The 18761-nt window shown below is 39.1% G+C and overlaps 1 protein-coding gene across 1 annotated transcript; it reads left to right on the top strand.

The window, feature by feature from the left end:
- Window positions 1-8664: 8664 nt before the first annotated feature.
- Window positions 8665-9435, top strand: LOC106086967 (uncharacterized). The gene is made up of 2 exons (XM_013251812.2): window positions 8665-8721; window positions 8815-9435. Exons 1-2 carry the CDS (start codon window positions 8719-8721, stop codon window positions 9433-9435), a joined length of 624 nt encoding a protein of 207 aa, XP_013107266.2. The 5' UTR covers window positions 8665-8718.
- The last annotated feature ends 9326 nt before the right edge of the window (window positions 9436-18761 follow it).

Below are 18761 nucleotides of genomic sequence, written 5' to 3'. Positions count from 1 at the left end.
ATTTTTGGCATAATATCCTTCCTATGGAAAATTCAAATACAAATTTTATTTCCATGGGAAATTTAGGCATAATGGCATTCTAAAGGAAATTTTATAAAAATTAAATTAGGAAATTTTGTTCAAATTTCATTTGTATGGAAAATTTGTCCTAATATTATTTGTGCACAAAATTTTGTCAAAATAAATTTTTATGGCAAATTATGTCAAAATTTCACAATAATAGACATTTTCTTCAAAATTTATTTTTTATTTTAAATTTGTGGATGTTTTGTCAAAAAATTGTTTCTGTGGAAAATTATCTCAAATCTTTAAAATGAAGTAAATGAAGTAGAACATTATGCCATCATTTCAATAGAACTTTTTGTCGGATTTTTAATTTCTTGGAAAAATTAATCAACATTTCCTTTCTACGCAAACAATTTTTAAATTTTCTTTCTATAATAAGAATATCAAAATTTCTTTTCTTTGGGAATTATTGTCAAAATATCCTTCTATGGAAAATTTAGCCAAAATTTCATTTCAATGCAGTTTTTTGTACAAAAATGCCTTTCCATGGGAAATGTTTTTCAACTTCCTTTCCATGGGAAGTTTTCTTAAAATTTCCTTTCCTTGGGAAATTTCCTCAAAATTTCCTTTCTAAGGGAAATTCTCCCAAAATTTCCTTTTCTTGGGAAATTTTCTCAAAATTTCCTTTCCTTGGGTAATTTTCTCAAAATTTCTTTTCTAGGGGAAATTCTTCCAAAATTTCCTTTCTAAAGAAATTTTCTCAAAATTTCCTTTGTAGGGGAAATTTTCTCAAAATTTCCTTTTTAGGGGAAAATTTCTTGAAATTTTTTGTCAGAATATCCTTCTATGGAAAATTTAGCCAAAATTTCATTTCAATGCAGTTTTTTGTACAAAATTGCCTTTCCATGGGAAATTTTGTCAAAATTTCCTTTCCATGGGAAGCTTTCTTAAAATTTCCTTTCCTTGGGAAATTTTCTCTAAATTTCCTTTCTAGAGGAAATTCTCCCAAAATTTTCTTTTCTTGGGAAATTTTCTCAAAATTTCCTTTCCTTGGGTAATTTTCTCAAAATTTCCTTTCTAGGGGAAATTCTTCCAAAAATTCCTTTCTAAAGAAATTTTCTCAAAATTTCCTTTTTAGGGGAAATTTTTTCCAAATTTCCTTTTTTCAAATTTTTATCAAAATATCCTTCTAGGAAAATTTAGCCAAAATATCATTTCAATGCAGTTTTTTGTACAAAATTGCCTTTCCATGGGAATTTTTGTCAAAATTTCCTTTCTAGGGGAAATTCTGCCAAAATTTCCTTTCTAGGGGAAATTCTGCCAAAATTTCCTTTTCTTGCGAAATTTTCTGAAAATTTCCTTTCCTTGGGAAATTTCCTCAAAATTTCCTTTCTAGGGGAAATTCTTCCAAAATTTCCTTTTCTTGGGAAATTTTCTTAAAATTTCCTTTCTACGGGAAATTCTTCCAAAATTTCCTTTCTAAAAAAATTTTCTCAAAATTTCTTTTCTATGGGAAATTTTTTCAAAATTTACTTTCTAAGGGAAATTTTCTCAAAATTTCCTTTCTTGGGGAAAATTTCTTGAAATTTCCTTCCTATGAGAAATTTTCTCAAAATTTTCTTGCTATGAGAAATTTTCTCAAATTTTCTTTCTAAGGAAATTTTTTACAAAATTTTCCTTCTTTGGGAAAATTTCTCAATTTTTTTTTTCAAATATCCCCAACATTGGAAATTTTTTTCAAATTTTCATTCCTATAGGAAATTTGTTCATTAAAACACCAATCTTTTCTAAGTGTAGCCCACATTCCTCTACAACCTAATCGAAATGGTTTTTTTTTAATTTTTTTTCCTTTCATTGTTGTTGTTTTTTGTTCTGCCTGTTATTGTTTACAATTCTCTGGGGTTCCATTTGAAATGAAATTAAAATATGAAAATCTCAGCTCATCCTTGTGTCAGCACCATTATCAACACCATCCGATTGCTTTGCAGGCTTACAGCTGCTATACCTTCTTCTGCTGTTTGCTATGCTGTTGCGGCTTTTAGTACTCGTAGGCGAGTTCCTTGCTGTTGTTGTTACCTTGCCAAGGTAATTCCAAGTGTAAATCCCATCATAAAAATTCCAGTCATTGAAATTGGTGAAAAGGCCGCGAAAAAGTAGCAACAACAACAACAACAATACGCTCAGCGTAGTCGAAACACGCAGCGTAAACTTTTTAATAAACATAAAAAAAAATCTCATTTGGAAATTTTGTGTCGTTTCTTGGTTTCCCAGTTCCACTTTTTTTCCTTTAGAGTCTTCTTCTTCTTGTTTTGTTTTTGTTCTTCGCGGTCCTATTAATCCATGAAATGATACGAATGGAAATTATTTTCTCATAGATTAAAAGTAAATAAGTTTTTCTTCTCCATTTAGCCTTGGGTAATGAGAAACACGTTCCCTACAAAAAGATAGGCAATGGATGGGTTTTTTTTTTGTTTAAATTTCACCTGTCAATAATACGGTGATTACAAGCAGGGAATTACATTTGGCATACGTCTGGAAGTCATTGAGGAGCACCTCGAGTGAAGATTGTGTAAATAAGGAAACTGAATTGAATTGAGTTAAAGCTGGGGTGGGGGGGAAGTTAACAGATTTTGCGGGTTAACATCAGCTCAGATGGTTCATACTTTGAGAAAGAAATTGGATATCGAAAGGACTTCTTACAAGGGTAAGACCGACATATTGTCACGATTCTTGAGACCAGTACCGGATGAACCAAGACCTAAGAAGCTCGCTAAGCCATATGCTGACTTATAGTTGAAGGATTTTCGGATCCCATGATATAAGAGTTAGGTAAAGAGTGATATTGCATACGGCACAAGGGAGCATTTTTCTTTATTCCTATGGTTGACCGCCATAAGAAGCCTACTAAGTATGCCAACTTAAGATGAACTTCAACCCTTTTGCTTCGCAGACGATTTTATAATGCCTCCAAGAGGCAAGAAAACAAGTCAGCTATTCAGTAATGCTAAAAGAGAATATGAAAAGAGAATGATGATAGAATATGACTGGGCCCATTGGTTTAGTCGTTAACCCGGAAAAACCTTAAATCTGCCTGCTTCCAGGCACTTCCAGGCTTTACTCTCCCTAAAAGGAGGATTTTGATATCCGAAATCAGGAGTGCGTTCAAACAGGCACGATGTGGGGTTTCCTCCATGTAGGATGAGCATCTGGAAATTACAATGATCCCAGCTACCTCTCAGAACAGTCGAACCTACAGCTCATGCGAAGCCGAAATACTTGCCATCTGTGAAGATCTGTTCTCAGAAGACAGGGCACAGTGGATCTTGAGGTAGCAAATTAAGGGCATCCGCAATGTAAGAACATATAGAAGGCCAAGAATGGTTTTCGGTAAGAGCCAATGCGGGAGTGAGAGTAGAGACAACGGGGGACATGTTGAGGCTTTTTTTTGTGGTGGCATTTTATGGCCATTCCTTTGGGTTACACTTGAGGTCAAGTGCGAGGCACTGCTGCTAGCGGCACTGTCTTGGACTGACGGAACCCTTGTCATTTGGAAGATCTTTTTACAGAATGGATCAAAGCTAGAGGACAGAGTGGGCCTGGAAGTCTACATTGAGAACCCAGGGACTGAGATCTGTTTTAGACAGCCTGACCATAATACGGTCCTACAGGCGGAGATCCGGGCAATAACGAAATGCGTGAGGTGATGAGGTGCTAACGCGAGGACGTCTAGCATGAATATCTTTTAAGACTGTAAAATGGCCATAAGGGAAATAACAACCAGGAGGGTAAGGTCACGCACTGCCTTTCAGTGTAAGAAGTTTAACGCCTTCTTTGAGGATGGCTCAACCCGCATCGTTTGGGTGCCGGGCCATAACGGAGTAAGGGGAAATTAATGGGCAGACGATTTGGCGGTGAAGGCCAGAGGACTGCCGCCAATAAACTTGGTTAAACCGAAGCCTTTCAGGTTGACGCAGTCCAATTTAAGGGCGTGGGCAACGAGTGCACTTGCAACCCTGTGGAACAACGAAACAGTCAGTAGGACGGCGAAAATCCTATGGCGTGATCCGGATCGTGAGAGGACGATTTTGTTACTGAAAGGACTAAGAGCTCACTTGTGCAAACTCGGTGCTGCAAGTGATAGCATGTGAAGGGCATGACATAGGATTTCCTATGTACTTAGGTGGGGACACAATACCTGACATGAACCAACTTAGGGGAGTGGTATCGAAAAAAATTAAGGATTTTGCAAGTAGCACGAAATTCCTAACTTAAAATTTTCTTTTTCGAGATTATTTTTTAGTTTTTAGAGCGCACAAAGCCGATTATTGGCTTAGATGTATGTCCATTGTGGCATGGGCGGATTAATATCCCCAACCTCTTTCCAAACTAACCTAACTTAAGTAAGTAAGAGTTCAAACCCGTTCGATTGTAAAATTCTTCTTTGGACTGAGCTTTCACGCAGTGGTGAATAACACTTCATGAAGGTTTTGTGCCTGAACGAGTCCAAAATCTTACCACTACGATCCTGACCACTACGATTCTGTCCGGACTCTCAAGAGCTACAGGTTTTCTGCTTCTTAGTGGCACACATAGGTCCATGAGTAGTTTAACTCCCAAATATACCTTTCTCAAAACTTTAGACTCCTCTGTCTTTTGACGTCTTTCTGTCTTTAAAATAATTTAAATACCAGTTGGAGGCCACCATAACGCATTTGTTAGCATGTCCGCCTATGATTCTGTACGCCTGGGTTTAAACCCAGGATAAAAGAAATCAATTGCTATGCTACTGGAACAATATCAAGTTATGGTTCATTTCGGACCATAATTGAACTGAATATTGGAGACCACCATAGTAGAAATCATTGTGTAAAATTTCAGCCAAATCTAGTAAGAATTGCACACTTTAGGGGGTGAAGAAGTAAAATAGGGAAATCGGTTTATAGGGGAGCTGCATTAGGCTATAAACCGATTCATGCCATATTCGACACGTATGTTAAAGGTCATGAGAGTAGCCGTTGAACAAAAATTCAGCTAAATCCGATAATAATTGCGCTCTCTAGTGGCTCAAGAAGTCAAGACCCCAGATCGGATTATATGGCAGCTATATCAGGTTATGGACCGATTTGAAATATTCTTAGCATAGTTGTTGTAAGTCATAACAAAACACCTCATGCAAAATCTCAGCCAAATCGGACAACAATTGCGCCCTCTAGTGGCTCAAGAATTCAAGGCCCCAGATCGGTTTATATGGCAGCTATATCAGGTTATGAACCGATTTGAACTATTCTTAGCACAGTTGTTGAAAGTCATAACAAAATACTTCGTGCAAAATTTCATTCTAATCGGATAAGAATTGCGCCCTCTAGAGGCTCAAGAAGTCAAGACCCCAGATCGGTTTATATTGCAGCTATAACAGGTTATCATCCGATTTAAACCATACTTGGAACAGTTGTTGGAAGTCATAATAAAACACTTCATGCAAAATTTCCGCCAAATCGAAAAACAATTGCGCCCTCAAGTGGCTCAAGAAGTCAAGGCCCCAGATCGGTTTATATGGCAGATATATCAGGTTATGAACCGATTTGAACTATTCTTAGCACAGTTTTCGGAAGTCATAACAAAATACTTCGTGCAAAATTTCATTCTAATCGGATAAGAATTGCGCCCTCTAAGGGCTCAAGAAGTCAAGACCCAAGATCGGTTTATATGACAGCTATATCAGGTTTTAAACCGATTTGAACCATACTTGTCACAGTTGTTGGGTATCATAACAAAACATGTCGTGCAAAATTTCATTCTAATCGTTAAGAATTGCGCCCTCTAGAGGCATAAGAAGTCACATTCCAAACGGATAAGAATTGCGCCCTCTAGAGGCTCAAAAATCAAGCCCCCAGATCGGTTTATATGGCAGCTATATCAGTTTATGAACCGCTTTGAACCATACTTGTCACAGTTGTTGGGTATCATATCAAAACACATCATGCAAAATTTCAGCCAAATCGGATAAGATTTGAGCCCTCTAGCGGCTCAAGAAGTCAAGATCCCAGATCGGTTCATATGGCAGCTATTTCTCGTTACCATCCGATTTAAAACATACTTGCAACAGTAGTTGGATATCATAACAAAATACTTCGTGGAAATCGTGCAAAATCATTCCAATCGGATAAGAATTGCGCCCTCTAGAGGCTTAAGAAGTCAAGACCCCAGAGCGGTTTATATTGCAGCTATAACAGGTTATCATCCGATTTCAGCCATACTCAACACAGTAGTTGGAAGTCATAATAAAACACCTCATGCAAAATTTCAGCCAAATCGGATAAGAGTTGTGCCCTCTAGAGGCTCACGAAGTCAAGACCCAAGATCGGTTTATAGGGCAGCTATATCAAAACGTGGACCGATATAGCCCATTTACAATCCCAACCGATCTACACTAATAAGAAGTATTTGTGCGAAATTTCAAGCGGCTAGCTTTACTCCTTCGAAAGTTAGCATGCTTTCGACAGACAGACGGACGGACGGATTGACGGACAGACAGACGGATATGGCTAGATCGACACAAAATGTCACGACGATCTAGAATATATATACGTTATGGGTCTCAGACGAATATTTCGAGCAGTTACAAACAGAATGACGAAATTAGTATACCCCCATCCTATGGTGGAGGGTATAAAAATGTTCAACGTTGATTTTTCCCCTCTTAAAGCAGGCCACATTTGTGAGGTACTATGCCATATAAAAACTTCTCCCCAAAGAGGTGTCGCATTCGCATCACGCTGTTCGGACTCGGCTATAACGAGGAGGCCCCTTATCATTGAGCTTAAACTTGAATCGGGCAGCACCCATTGGTATGTGGGATGTTTCCCACCTGTTCCTTAATGGGGAAATTTGCAAAAAAAAAAATCACATTTACCAACTGAGATAAACTTTGTTAACTTTCAGCCACCACTTTAGTGATGCTACTGGTGGGATTCCCCTGCCTACCTATCGCCTAGATAACTTTAGAACTTAAAGCCAAAACTAGGGTTGCCCAAAAAGTAATTGCGGATTTTTTAAAAGAAAGTAAATGCATTTTTTAATAAAACTTAGAATGAACTTTAATCAAATATACTTTTTTACACTTTTTTTCTAAAGCAAGCTAAAAGTAACAGCTGATAACTGACAGAAGAAAGAATGCAATTACAGAGTCACAAGCTGTGAAAAAATTTGTCAACGCCGACTATATGAAAAATCCGCAAATACTTTTTGGGCAACCCAATATCTCCGGCACTGTTAAACCCACGACGATCAAGAATATATATACTTTATAGGTCTCAGACGAATATTTCGAGTAGTTACAAACAGAATGACGAAATCAGTATACCCCCATCCTATGGTGGAGGGTATAAAAATGTTCAACGGTGATTTTCCCTTGTTAATGCTGGGCACATTTGTGGTACTACGGTATAGAAAAATGCTCGCCAAAGAGGTGTCACGTTCGCGTCAGGCTGTTCGGACTCGGCTATAAAAAGAAGCCCCTTATCATCGAGCTTAAACTTGAATCGGACATCACCCATGGGTATGTGAGAAGTTTACCCCCTGTTCCTTAATGGGAAAATTTCCAAAAAAAATCACATTTACCAACTGAGCTAAACTATGAAAAGTTTCAGCCACCACTTTAGTTATGCTACTGGTGGGATTCCCCTGCCTAACCATCGCCTAGACAACTTTAGAACTTAACGCCAAAAAGATCATAGACATTATTTTACATTTATCAAAATTTGTCAATAGATTGTTAAGCTTGCCAACTGGCAAACAGCTAATCATTAAAATAGAATTTATTTTTGCGCGGTATAAAAATAATTTATTTAATTATGATAATGAGTTGCTGTCACCATCCCCATTAAACAATGCTAAGAAAATTCGATGCTTACCAAAATTCTAAATTAAGCAACTTTTTCTTAGAAATCCATTGCTCCGATTTGTCAAAGCATCTATAATTATGTTTTCCATTTGGATGCGGCCAAATATAGCGACAACAAATCGAAAGTAACAGCCTCGAGGCATTTAACGTCCATGCCACTTCATTAGAGGCCTACATGTGAATTGAAGAATCATTTGTCGCCTGCGGAGACCAAATTGGCTTGAGACGGCATCATCATCATTAATAATAGCCTTTGCCAATGTGCAAAAAAGCAATAATAATAAATAATTAATTTTCACACTAACCAAAGCAAAGCCGAAGACAAACAAAAAATGGCATGGAACAACAGTAAAAGAAAACAAAAACGGAAGTTGATTTAAAAATCTAAAAAAAAAACAAATTTTTTGAATTTTGACCATTCAAAAGAAGTGCGCAAAAACAGAACATTGCCTAACCACTAGACGAGATGGTGGGGGGAAGGAGCCCGCTCCACCAAATCCAATGTTTACAAAAAACTTATGCAAATCAAAGAAGAAGAAGGCCCACGACCACAACATCTATCACCCGCTGATGCGGCGACTGATGTTTGCTGCTGCTGCCGCTGGTCAATTGTAAACTCGTTTAGAGGTCATTGATATTGACTGTTTTTCAGACGGTTTTTGGTCAAAATACATTCCAAATCAGCTAAGCGGAAAAATTTAGACGATTAATATAAAAAGCTGATGTGGCCAACGATAAGGCATCAAAAACTTCTCACATTTCAAAGTATCAACAAATCGGATTGTAACGAAAACAAACAATTCACAAAGATGGTAATTATTTCAACAACAAAAAAAAGGGGAATCCCCCCTTAACAGTACACAGATAAGAGATTTCATTGCATTTTCTTTTCATTTTTTTTTTAGAAATTCTTTATTGTTGCTTTGGCTTTCGTGGCTTGTGCCTACGCTGATGTCTCGGAATTGGGCTACAACTATGATCAACCAGCTGCCCCAGCCCCTGCTCCCTCAGCTCCCCAAAGGTCTTACATTCCTCCCCCACCTCCAGCTCATGTGGAACAACCACAAAATACCTACATTCCTCCAGCAGCTTCAGCCCCAGCTCCCCAACATCATGCTCCAGCTCCTCAGCATCATGCCCCAGCTCCCCAACATCATGCCCCAGCTCCTCAGCATCATGCTCCCGCTCCCGTGCATGTTGAGCAACCCCAGAACACTTACATCCCACCCCCACAACATCATGCTCCAGCTCCCCAACACCATGCTCCCGCTCCCCAATATCATGCTCCCGCCCCAGCTCCAGCTCCCATTCATGTAGAACAACCAAAGAACACCTATATTCCTCCCCCACAACACCATGCCCCTGCACCCCAATATCATGCTCCCGCCCCAGCTCCAGCTCCCGTTCATGTTGAACAACCAAAGAACACCTACATTCCTCCTTCGGCTGAAGTCGCCGAAAGTTTGACTGATGATGGTTACCGCTACAAATCTGTCCGTCGTGTGGTCTTCAAGAACCGCGCATAAATTTCGAAGCTTTAAAGTTTCAAGTTGTTGAGTTTAAAAATGTTTATTGTTAAAAATTATTAAAAAGCCAATTTTGCAAAAATATATGAAAAATTAAGAAAAAAAAAAACAAGTAAAAGTGCGCTAAGTTCCTCTGGGCCGAATCTTGGGAACCCACCACCATGGATACTGCTAAAAATGTATACAAATTTAGTTAAAGAGCATCATATTATTCTACATACCAAACTTGTATCAAACCAGCAAAAACTAAAGCTCTAGGAACCGAACAAGATTCCCGACCATCCGACCCGACCGCTTTACATGGAAGCTAATCAGGTTATAGGCTGATTTGGACTGTATATGGCACAGTTGTTGACAGTCATAACAGAACAACGCATTAAAAATTTCAGGCAAATCGCATAAAAATTGCGGCTTGTATGGGGCTAAAGAAGTCAAATCGGGAGATTGGTGTATATGGGGGTTATTCCAAATCTAAACCAAGAGGGCCTATTTGCAAACATAATGACCAGCATCAATAGTAGCAGCAATTTGTTTTGTCACAATGTCCAGACAAGGGACACCTCCTCAGTGCGACTGTGACAAACAAGTCATCCTTTGGATTCGGTTGAGTATTGAACAGTTGGTGGACTTTTGAAACGCCGTCCACCAGACTACAACACCATATAGTGTTATACGTCTGCAGTATGTACCCAATGCATGACGCGCGGTCTAGATACCCAACTTTTGCCAATGGCTCTCTTGCAGGTGTATAGGGCAAGAGTTGACTTCTTGCCTTTGCCAAAAAGTTGGATTCGAAGTTCAATTTGCTGTCCACCAGACTACAACACCATATAGTGTTATACGTCTGATGACTGCAGTATGTACCCAATGTATGACGCTCGATCTAAACACCCAACTTTTGCCAATGGCTCTCTTGCAGGTGTATAGGGTTGCCTTTCTTGCCTTTTCCAAAATGTTGGATTCGAAGTTCAATTTGCTGTCCACCGCTTTCTGTAAATGGAACATTCTCTCCTGCCAAGGCGACAAGTGCCACTGTAAGTAGCATTAAATTCAACGCATCAGATGATGTCGTCCTCAGTGCGGCTGTGATGCACAAACAAGTCATCCTTTGGATCCGGTTGAATATTGAACAGTTGGTGGACTTTTGAAGCGCCGTCCACCAAACCACAACACCACATAGCATTAAAGGACAACTGCAGTATATACCCAATGCATGAGGCTCGATCTAAACATCCTACATTTGCCAATGGCCCTTTCTTGCAGGTGTATAGGGCAACAGTTGCCTTTCTTACCTTTTCCAAAATGTTGGATTCGAAGTTCAATTTCCTGTCCACCAATACACCCAGATATTTTGAGCTTTCTGTAAATGGAACATTCTCTCCTGCCACAGAGACAAGTGCCACTGTAGGCAACTTGTATCTCTTGCTGACAAAAACTACTCCTGTCTTGCAAAGATTTACACCAATGCCACTTTCGGTAGCCAAGTTCGCTTTTACACGTAGAGCTTCCTTAAGTATATCTCTTAGAGTGCTGGGAAACTTTCTCCTAACCGCAATTGCCAGGTCATCAGCATACGCGACCACTTTTACACCTTTTTCCTCCAGAGACAATAATATATTGTAAATGGCTATATACCAAAATAGAGGAGACAGTACACCTCCCTGATGTGTTCCTCTGCTCCGACCACTGCCGTGAAGCTAAGGGAGTTTTCTCTTTAGCCATGTGGTGGCTACGGACACTGTGTTACCTTGCAACGATGCCCGATGTTCGAGGCAGTGAGGATCACACCCTATTTGCGCCGCTTGTTGATAAAAAGTACTGTACCACTGTTCCTGATAGAACCGATTGGAACTACGATATCCCTAGTAATAGAAGTTAAATAGACTTAGGTTCCCAATAAGACGACCAGGTGGGCTTTGGGTGTACTCTAAAGATCTAGAACTGGTCATATCGAAAAGATTACCCGACCACTACAGTGTGTATCAAGCGAAGATCCATGCAATTAAGGAAGTGTCATAACGACGATTGGCATAAATGTCTTGTCAGCAGCCATCAAATTCCTGGAAAACGCATTACTGAACACAAAAACCGCCCTCGACTGTCGCAGATCTCTCCATGAGATGGCTGAACAGTTCAAAATTCACCTGTTCTGGTTGCCGGGACGAGCTTGCGGACTAGTAGCTACCCTACACAACGAGTGGTAGATGGTCGCAAGGAAGGGACTGTGAGTATTCCAAAACTATGTGGCCTAATCTAGACTTGTTTCATAGTCTCTTCTTCTTCTATGTCCTCACAGCTTCTGCAAAACTCAATGACCAAGACCAGTGACAGCAAAGCGGAGGTCTACCGCTTTGCTGTCACTGGTCTTGGTCATTGAGTCCGTCATGCCAGGTCACCGTCTAATCGGAAAAATGCTGACAGACTGAAGGTAGCCAGTAATGACTTTTGCAGAAGCTGTGAGGACATAGAAGATGAAGAGACTATAGAACACCTTCTGTGCGTGTGTCCCGCACTGGTGGTTAGAAGGAGTTTCACTTTAGGTTCTCGGTCTATAACAGCAAAGCGGAGGTCTACCGCTTTGCTGTCACTGGTCTTGGCCATTGAGTCCGTCATGCCAGGTCACCGTCTAATCGAAAAACATGCTGACAGACTGAGGGTTGCCAGTAACGACTTTTGCAGAAGCTGTGAGGACATAGAATAAGAGGAGACTATAGAACACCTTCTGTGTGTGTGTCCCGCACTGGCAGTTAGAAGGAGTTCCCCTTTAGGTTCTCATTTCTTTGAGAAGTTGTCTGATTAAGGGGATGTGAACATTCGCAAGTTGTTGGGATTTTGATCTGGATAGTTCAATGATAGGAACTAGAAGGCATCTTCCGTTATCCGTCCGTCCGTCGAAATCACGATAGCGGTCGAAGGCGTAAAGCTAGCCGCTCGAAATTTTGCACAGATACTAATATTAATGTAGGTCGTTGGGGATTAAAAATGGGCCAAATCGGTTCAGATTTAGATATAGCTCACATATAAACCAAGATCCCGATTTAACTTCTTGAGCCCCTGGGAGCCGCAATTTTTGCCCGATTTGGCTGAAGTTTTGCACATAGTGTTCCGCTATGACTTCAAATAACTGTGCCAAGTGCGGTTCAAATCGGTCTTTAACCTGATATAACTCCCATATAAACCGATCTCCCGATTTGATTTCTTGAGTCCTTGGAAGCCTAAATTTTAATCCGATTTCGCTGAAATTTTGCATGCGGTGTTATGTTATGACTTCCAACAATTATGTCAAGTACGTTCTAAATCGGTCTATAACCTGATATGGCTCCCATTAAAACCGATCTCCCGAATTAATTTTTGAGTCCTTGGAAGCCTATATTTTAATCCGATTTGGCTGAAATTTTGCACATAGTGTTCCGCTATGACATCGAACATCTGTGCCAAGTACGGTTCAAATCGGTCTGTAACCTGATATAGCTCCCATATAAACCGATCACCCGATTTGATTTCTTGAGTCCTTGGAAGCCTAAATTTTAATCCGATTTGGCTGAAATTTTGCACATAGTGTTCCGCTATGACTTCAAACAACTGTGCCAAGTACGGTTCAAATCGGTCTATAACCTGATATAGCTCCCGTATAAACCGATCTCCCGATTTGATTTCTTGAGTCCTTGGAAGCCTATATTTTAATCCGATTTGGCTGAAATTTTGCACATCGTGTTCCGCTATGACATCGAACATTTGTGCCAAGTACGGTTCAAATCGGTCTATAACCTGATATATATTTGATTTCTTGAGTCCTTGGAAGCTTAAATTTTCTTCCGAGTTGGCTGAAATTTTGCATGTAGTGTTTTGTTATGTCTTCCAACAACTGTGCCAAGTACGGTTCAAATCGGTGTATAACCTGATATGGGTCCCATTAAAACCGATCTCCCGATTTGACTTCTTGAGCCCCTGGAAGCCGCCGTTTTTGTCCGATTTGGCTGAAATTTTGCACATAGTGTTCTGTTGTGACACTCAACATATGTACGGTTCAAATCGCTCTATAACCAGATATAGCTCCCAAGTTTTAGCAGAATCCATGGTGGTGGCTTTCCAAGATTCCGGCCCGGCCGAACTTAGCACGCTTTTACTTGTTTAAAGCCTACTTTCATCCGATCCGAATATGGCTCAGACAGGACCATATTTAGATATTTATTAGACCAAGCTTTCAATTTTGGATCTCAATCTCATAAGAAGGGGATTTTTTGAACGATTTCGCTAAAACTGTGACTTGTATAAGAATTCTTCGGACCTAAATCAAATAAGATTCAGACCCATATTTGGATATAACTATGGATATCACGACGTGAATGTCGGAAAATTTTTCAGCGGTAGTTATTCTCTTACTAATGCTGGCCACATTTGTGAGGTATCCTGCCATGTTAAAACTTCTCTACCAAGTGATGCCGCTATGCGTCACGCCGTTCGAACTCGGCATAAAAAAGGAGGCCCTTAGGTTTGAGCTTAAACAAAATCGGACTGCACTCATTGATATGAGAGAAGAATCCCCTGTTCCTAAATGAAATGTTCATGGGAAATTTAGTATGGACATGGTAGGTTTGTATTCACATTTGATATGAAGGAAGTCCAAAATGCTCCTAGATTTCGCCAAGCTAAGCCCAACCAGAACCGCTGCTAAGTTTCTAACATCCCCAAGAAAGCCCTTTTCAAGTTATATCACAAAAAAATTTAATATAATTTTCTTTTAAGACCAAATGTCGATGATTTCATTGAAATTTTCTCGAAAGTCAAAATTTTAACGAAATTTTCTGCAAAGACAACATTAAAATGGTTTTCGGGCGCTCCCCTGACACTTGGTCCCCTATATTTGTTAATATAAGATTCATACCCTACTTCCAAAGACCGTTTATTTGAGTACCATATAGTCCCGATCGGTTTACTTGTCGTTTTAAAAATTCTTGTTTCAGGGTTTCAATAAAAGTGCAAAGCAAGCAAGGTGCAACCATCTCCGAGATTTGGCGTTTTCGTATACAGAAACTGTTGTGCCATATATGCAGACGGAACCTCTCTGCAAACATTGGAAAATCTATTAGGCGCCAATTGATAAAGACACCAAAGCTTTCTCTTGCCCCACATGTATGTTTGATATTCTTTTTCACCAGTATTCACAATATTAAGTATTGTGTATCTTTTAAATAAGGTTTTTGTTATTTGACAGATTTCCTTTAAAGAACTGTCAAAATGAGCCAATGTTCAGGCTTTATTATGTTTTGTGAAAACGGCCGTGTTCACTAAAAGTTTACCTTCTTCCCCCCATTTGACTAACAACGGTTTTATTGTCGTTCAATTAGGCCCTGTGTTATTGTTGTTGTTTTTTCCCCTATTAAAAGTCTCATCTCCTTTTTACTCTTCTCACCTTGTTACTCTCACCAAACTTTACATATGTATATTCCCCTTAAGGCGATTTGCAAACTTTGTTTTTGTTTTGCCTTTGATTTAGTTTTTCTCGTGTTCTTAAAATGATCGGTCGTGTTTTGTAAGTGCTCTGAAAAAAACCCATAAAAGTCATTAAATAATATCAATAATCGTAAATATTAGTGACTAATATTGTTATTAACCATATTTCAGTGCTTCTAGGTGTTTTTCATTGTAGAAAAATTGTGTGAAAGTGTTTTAATTTTTGCAAATCATTGTCATTTCATTTGTTAACTTTGTGGTGAAATTTCATTGTGTGCCTTTTGCATTTACATTTGGCCGTGGTGAGATACAAATGTTTGTGTAGGATCTTGGTGTGCGTGCGTGTGAGCTCATACTCGAGGGTGAAGACTATGGTGAAAAGTGAAAATGTTTTGTTGTTGTTTGTTAAACGCCTTGTAGGTACGAAAATGTGAAGAGGTAAAAAATGGAGAATGTTAATCAAAACAAAAAACAATAAAAGTCAACATCTATGGATTGGATTTGAAGAATTTGAAGCTGAAAGCCGTAACGATATAAGGTAAGTGCAAACTCCATTACAATTAAAATTTCATTGTCTTGTATAAAGTGTTAGATTTTACCCTTTTGCCAAATAACTTCTCAATGGCCCTTAGAAATTTTAAATTATTTTCGATCGGAGTCTTGTCAAAGTAGCGAACGAATAAAAAAACATTCTAACAAGTGGGCAAAAACTACATTTAGTGAAAAATGGTACAATTAAGTACTTTCTTCGTAAATATAAATTAAATACTACTAAATTGCCCATGGAAGGGCTCCGTAGCGCAGAGATAACCATGTCCGCCATTGATGCTGAACGCATGGGTTCCAATTCTGGTGAGACCATCAGAAAAACATGAGCATTGGTTTTCCCCTCCTAATGCTGGCAACATTTGCGCGGTACTATGCCATTTAAAAACTTCTATACAAAGGAAACCCCTTACATTTGAATTTTGCATTTACTAAATTTCCCATTAACACTGCAGTAAGGGATATTTCTCTCATGTCAATGAGTGCAGTCCGATTAAGGTTTTTAAACTCAATGTTATGGGGCCTCTTTTTTGTGCCGAGGCTGAATGGTGACCCGCATGACGAAACCACTTGGCGAAGAAGTATTAACATGGCGGAATACCTCACAAATGTAGCCAGCTGAAAATTTTTCTGTTGTTCACCCCGGGATTTGTAACCACGCGTTCGGCGTCATCGACTGACATGCTAACATCTGCGCCACCGGGTTTTATAAAAGAATTATTAGTAAATTTTCTAAAGTCAAACTTTTAAGGCCAAAATAAAGCGTTGTGCTTTGTTTTTGAGTGTCGCATTGGAAAATGCAACTCTGCATACAAATTACACTAACTTTTTAGCTTTGACGCCTTAAAACACTACTTCACGTGCGGCATCACAGAATGACGCTCGATTTCAGTCGTCAAAGTTGAAATTTTTTTTTTCAATGCGACGCTCAAAAACAAAGCACAACGCGCTTATTCTGTTTTGGTCTTTAGTTACAATAACAACATTTTTATATCTGTGGGGGAAAATTGGGGGCAATTTTCGAAAGCGCTACTTCTCAGGAAAGTTGAGTAATTCAGTGAAGTTTTGTTTGCACCGTTACACAGTGGTCTCGCTTGTATGAGAAGGTGCGAAAAATGATTTCTAATAAAGGTTTGGATCTGAAATTTGCATTATAGACTTCCAGTGGGTAAAAATCAGAATTATTACAAAAAAAAAATCATATCATAGCGGTACCGCCCGAATGCCAGTTCCTGCTCTTCCAAAGAATTTTTTTAACACCAAATTTCCAATATTTACATATGCGAATCGACGAATTCATAGGTTGCACTTAAAAACTTTAATTTATGAACGGAAAATTAAAAAGATCAGCAGGTCCAATGTTTGAATACCCATCAGCTCAGCCAACATAGCTAATTTTACTTAATTTCAGCAAAATTTAATAATAAATAGCCATTTTTACGTTAAAGACCTTCAAGTGGGAAATCGATCTGTATGGGGTCTGTACCCAAAAATGGTTCTATCCAAACCAAACTCGGGATTTACATACTTCACTGTGTAAAATTTGAGTGAAATTGGATAATAAATGACGAAGACCTTAAATAGGAAAATCGGTATATATAACAGCCATATCCAAATATAGATCCCCTTAGGACATACTCAGCAAAATTATCGAGGGGCCTTATACAACTTCCTGTGCCGAATTTCAGCCAAATCGGGGGAGAAATGCTACTTTCATGGGTCTAAGACCTTAAATCAGCAGATCGGTCTATATGGGGGCTATCTCAAGATATATTCAAACAATTTTCACAAATTTCATAGATTTGGACTAGAGGCATAAGCGTAGAAAGGTCTCCGGGTGTGGGCTAGTACCACACAAGAAAAGTTTTAAAATGCATATCCATCACTAATGAGAAAACCAGAACAAAAATTGGATAACCATAAAGATGCATATTTAATATACGCCGATCACATAGTGGTGGGTTAAACGAAAATCTTTTATGCACATGTACAGTAGCAAAAAAAAATTAAAATCAATTTGAACTACCCTGTTAAAGCACAGAAACATTTTCTTGATCGGTTCATTTTAAAATTCGATCTTCACGGTTGTTGTCTTGGCTATTTGGCGTCTCTCTCTAACGCCACCTTAAGATATGCAAGAGTAAGATCACCAAAGAAAAATATGCTCATATGGAAAATGGATCTACCATGTAGTTGTGTCCTACTGTATTATGAATAGTTTCTTACATGTTTGACTTAGTTTGTCGTCTTTCAAAAGAAATAGCTCAAGACATAAGGTGCTCAAGAAGTAAAGGTTTGTTTGAGGTCTATTTACAAGCCTTTCTAAGTCGAACTTAGTGCGGCCGTTGGAGGGCATAAGGCAAGTTTATGATCATAAATATTTTATAAGACAAAAATCTAGGTGCCCTTCAACGCCCACGTTATTATACTTACCACCATAGGATGGGGGTATACCAATCTAGTCATTCCGTCGTCTAAGACCCCATTAAATGTATATATTTTTGATCGGCTCGACTTTTAAGGTGGACCTAGCCAAGTCCGTTCGTCCGTTTGTCGAAACACGATAGCGGTCGAACGCGTAGAACTAGCCGCTTGAGATTTTGCACAGATACTAACTATTAAAGTAGGTCGTTGGGGATTGCAAATGGGCCATATCGGTTCAGATTTAGATATAGCTCCCATATAAACCGATCTCCCGATTTGACTTTTCGAGCTCTTACGAGCCGCAATTTTTATCCGATTAGGCTGAGATTTTGCACGTAAGATTCTGTTATGACTTCCAACAATTGTGCTGAGTACGGTCCAAATCGGTCTATAACCCGATATAGCTCCCACAGAAACCGATCTTTCGATTTTACTTCTTGAGCCCCTGGAAGCCTCAATTTTCGTCCGATTTGGCTGAAATTTGGCATGCGATCTTCGGTTATAACTTCCAACAAGTGTGCCAAGTGCGGTCCATAACCTCATATAGCTCCCATATAAACCGATCTCTCGATTTGACTTTTTGAGGCCTTCAAACCGCAATTTTTGTCCGATTTGTCTGAAATTTCGAATGTTATGACTTCCAAGAACTGTGCCAAGTTCGGTTCATAACCTGATATAGCTCCCATATAAACCGATCTCCCGATTCGAATTCTTGAACCCTTAAAAGCTGCAATTTTTGTCCGAAATTTTGCATGTAACAACTGTACTTAGTACGGTCCAAATAAGTCTATAACCTGATATAGCTCCCATATAAACCGATCTCCCGATTTGACTTCTTGAGCCCTTACGTTAGGTTAGGTTAGGATATGTCAATGCCTTTATGGCAACGAAAGTTTCGTTTG

The sequence above is a fragment of the Stomoxys calcitrans genome, chromosome 5 (genome assembly GCF_963082655.1).
Source record: "Stomoxys calcitrans chromosome 5, idStoCalc2.1, whole genome shotgun sequence".
Classification (NCBI taxonomy): Eukaryota; Metazoa; Arthropoda; class Insecta; order Diptera; family Muscidae; genus Stomoxys; species Stomoxys calcitrans.
Note: the sequence above shows the minus strand (reverse complement) of the source record. Positions and strands in the feature narration are given on the sequence as shown.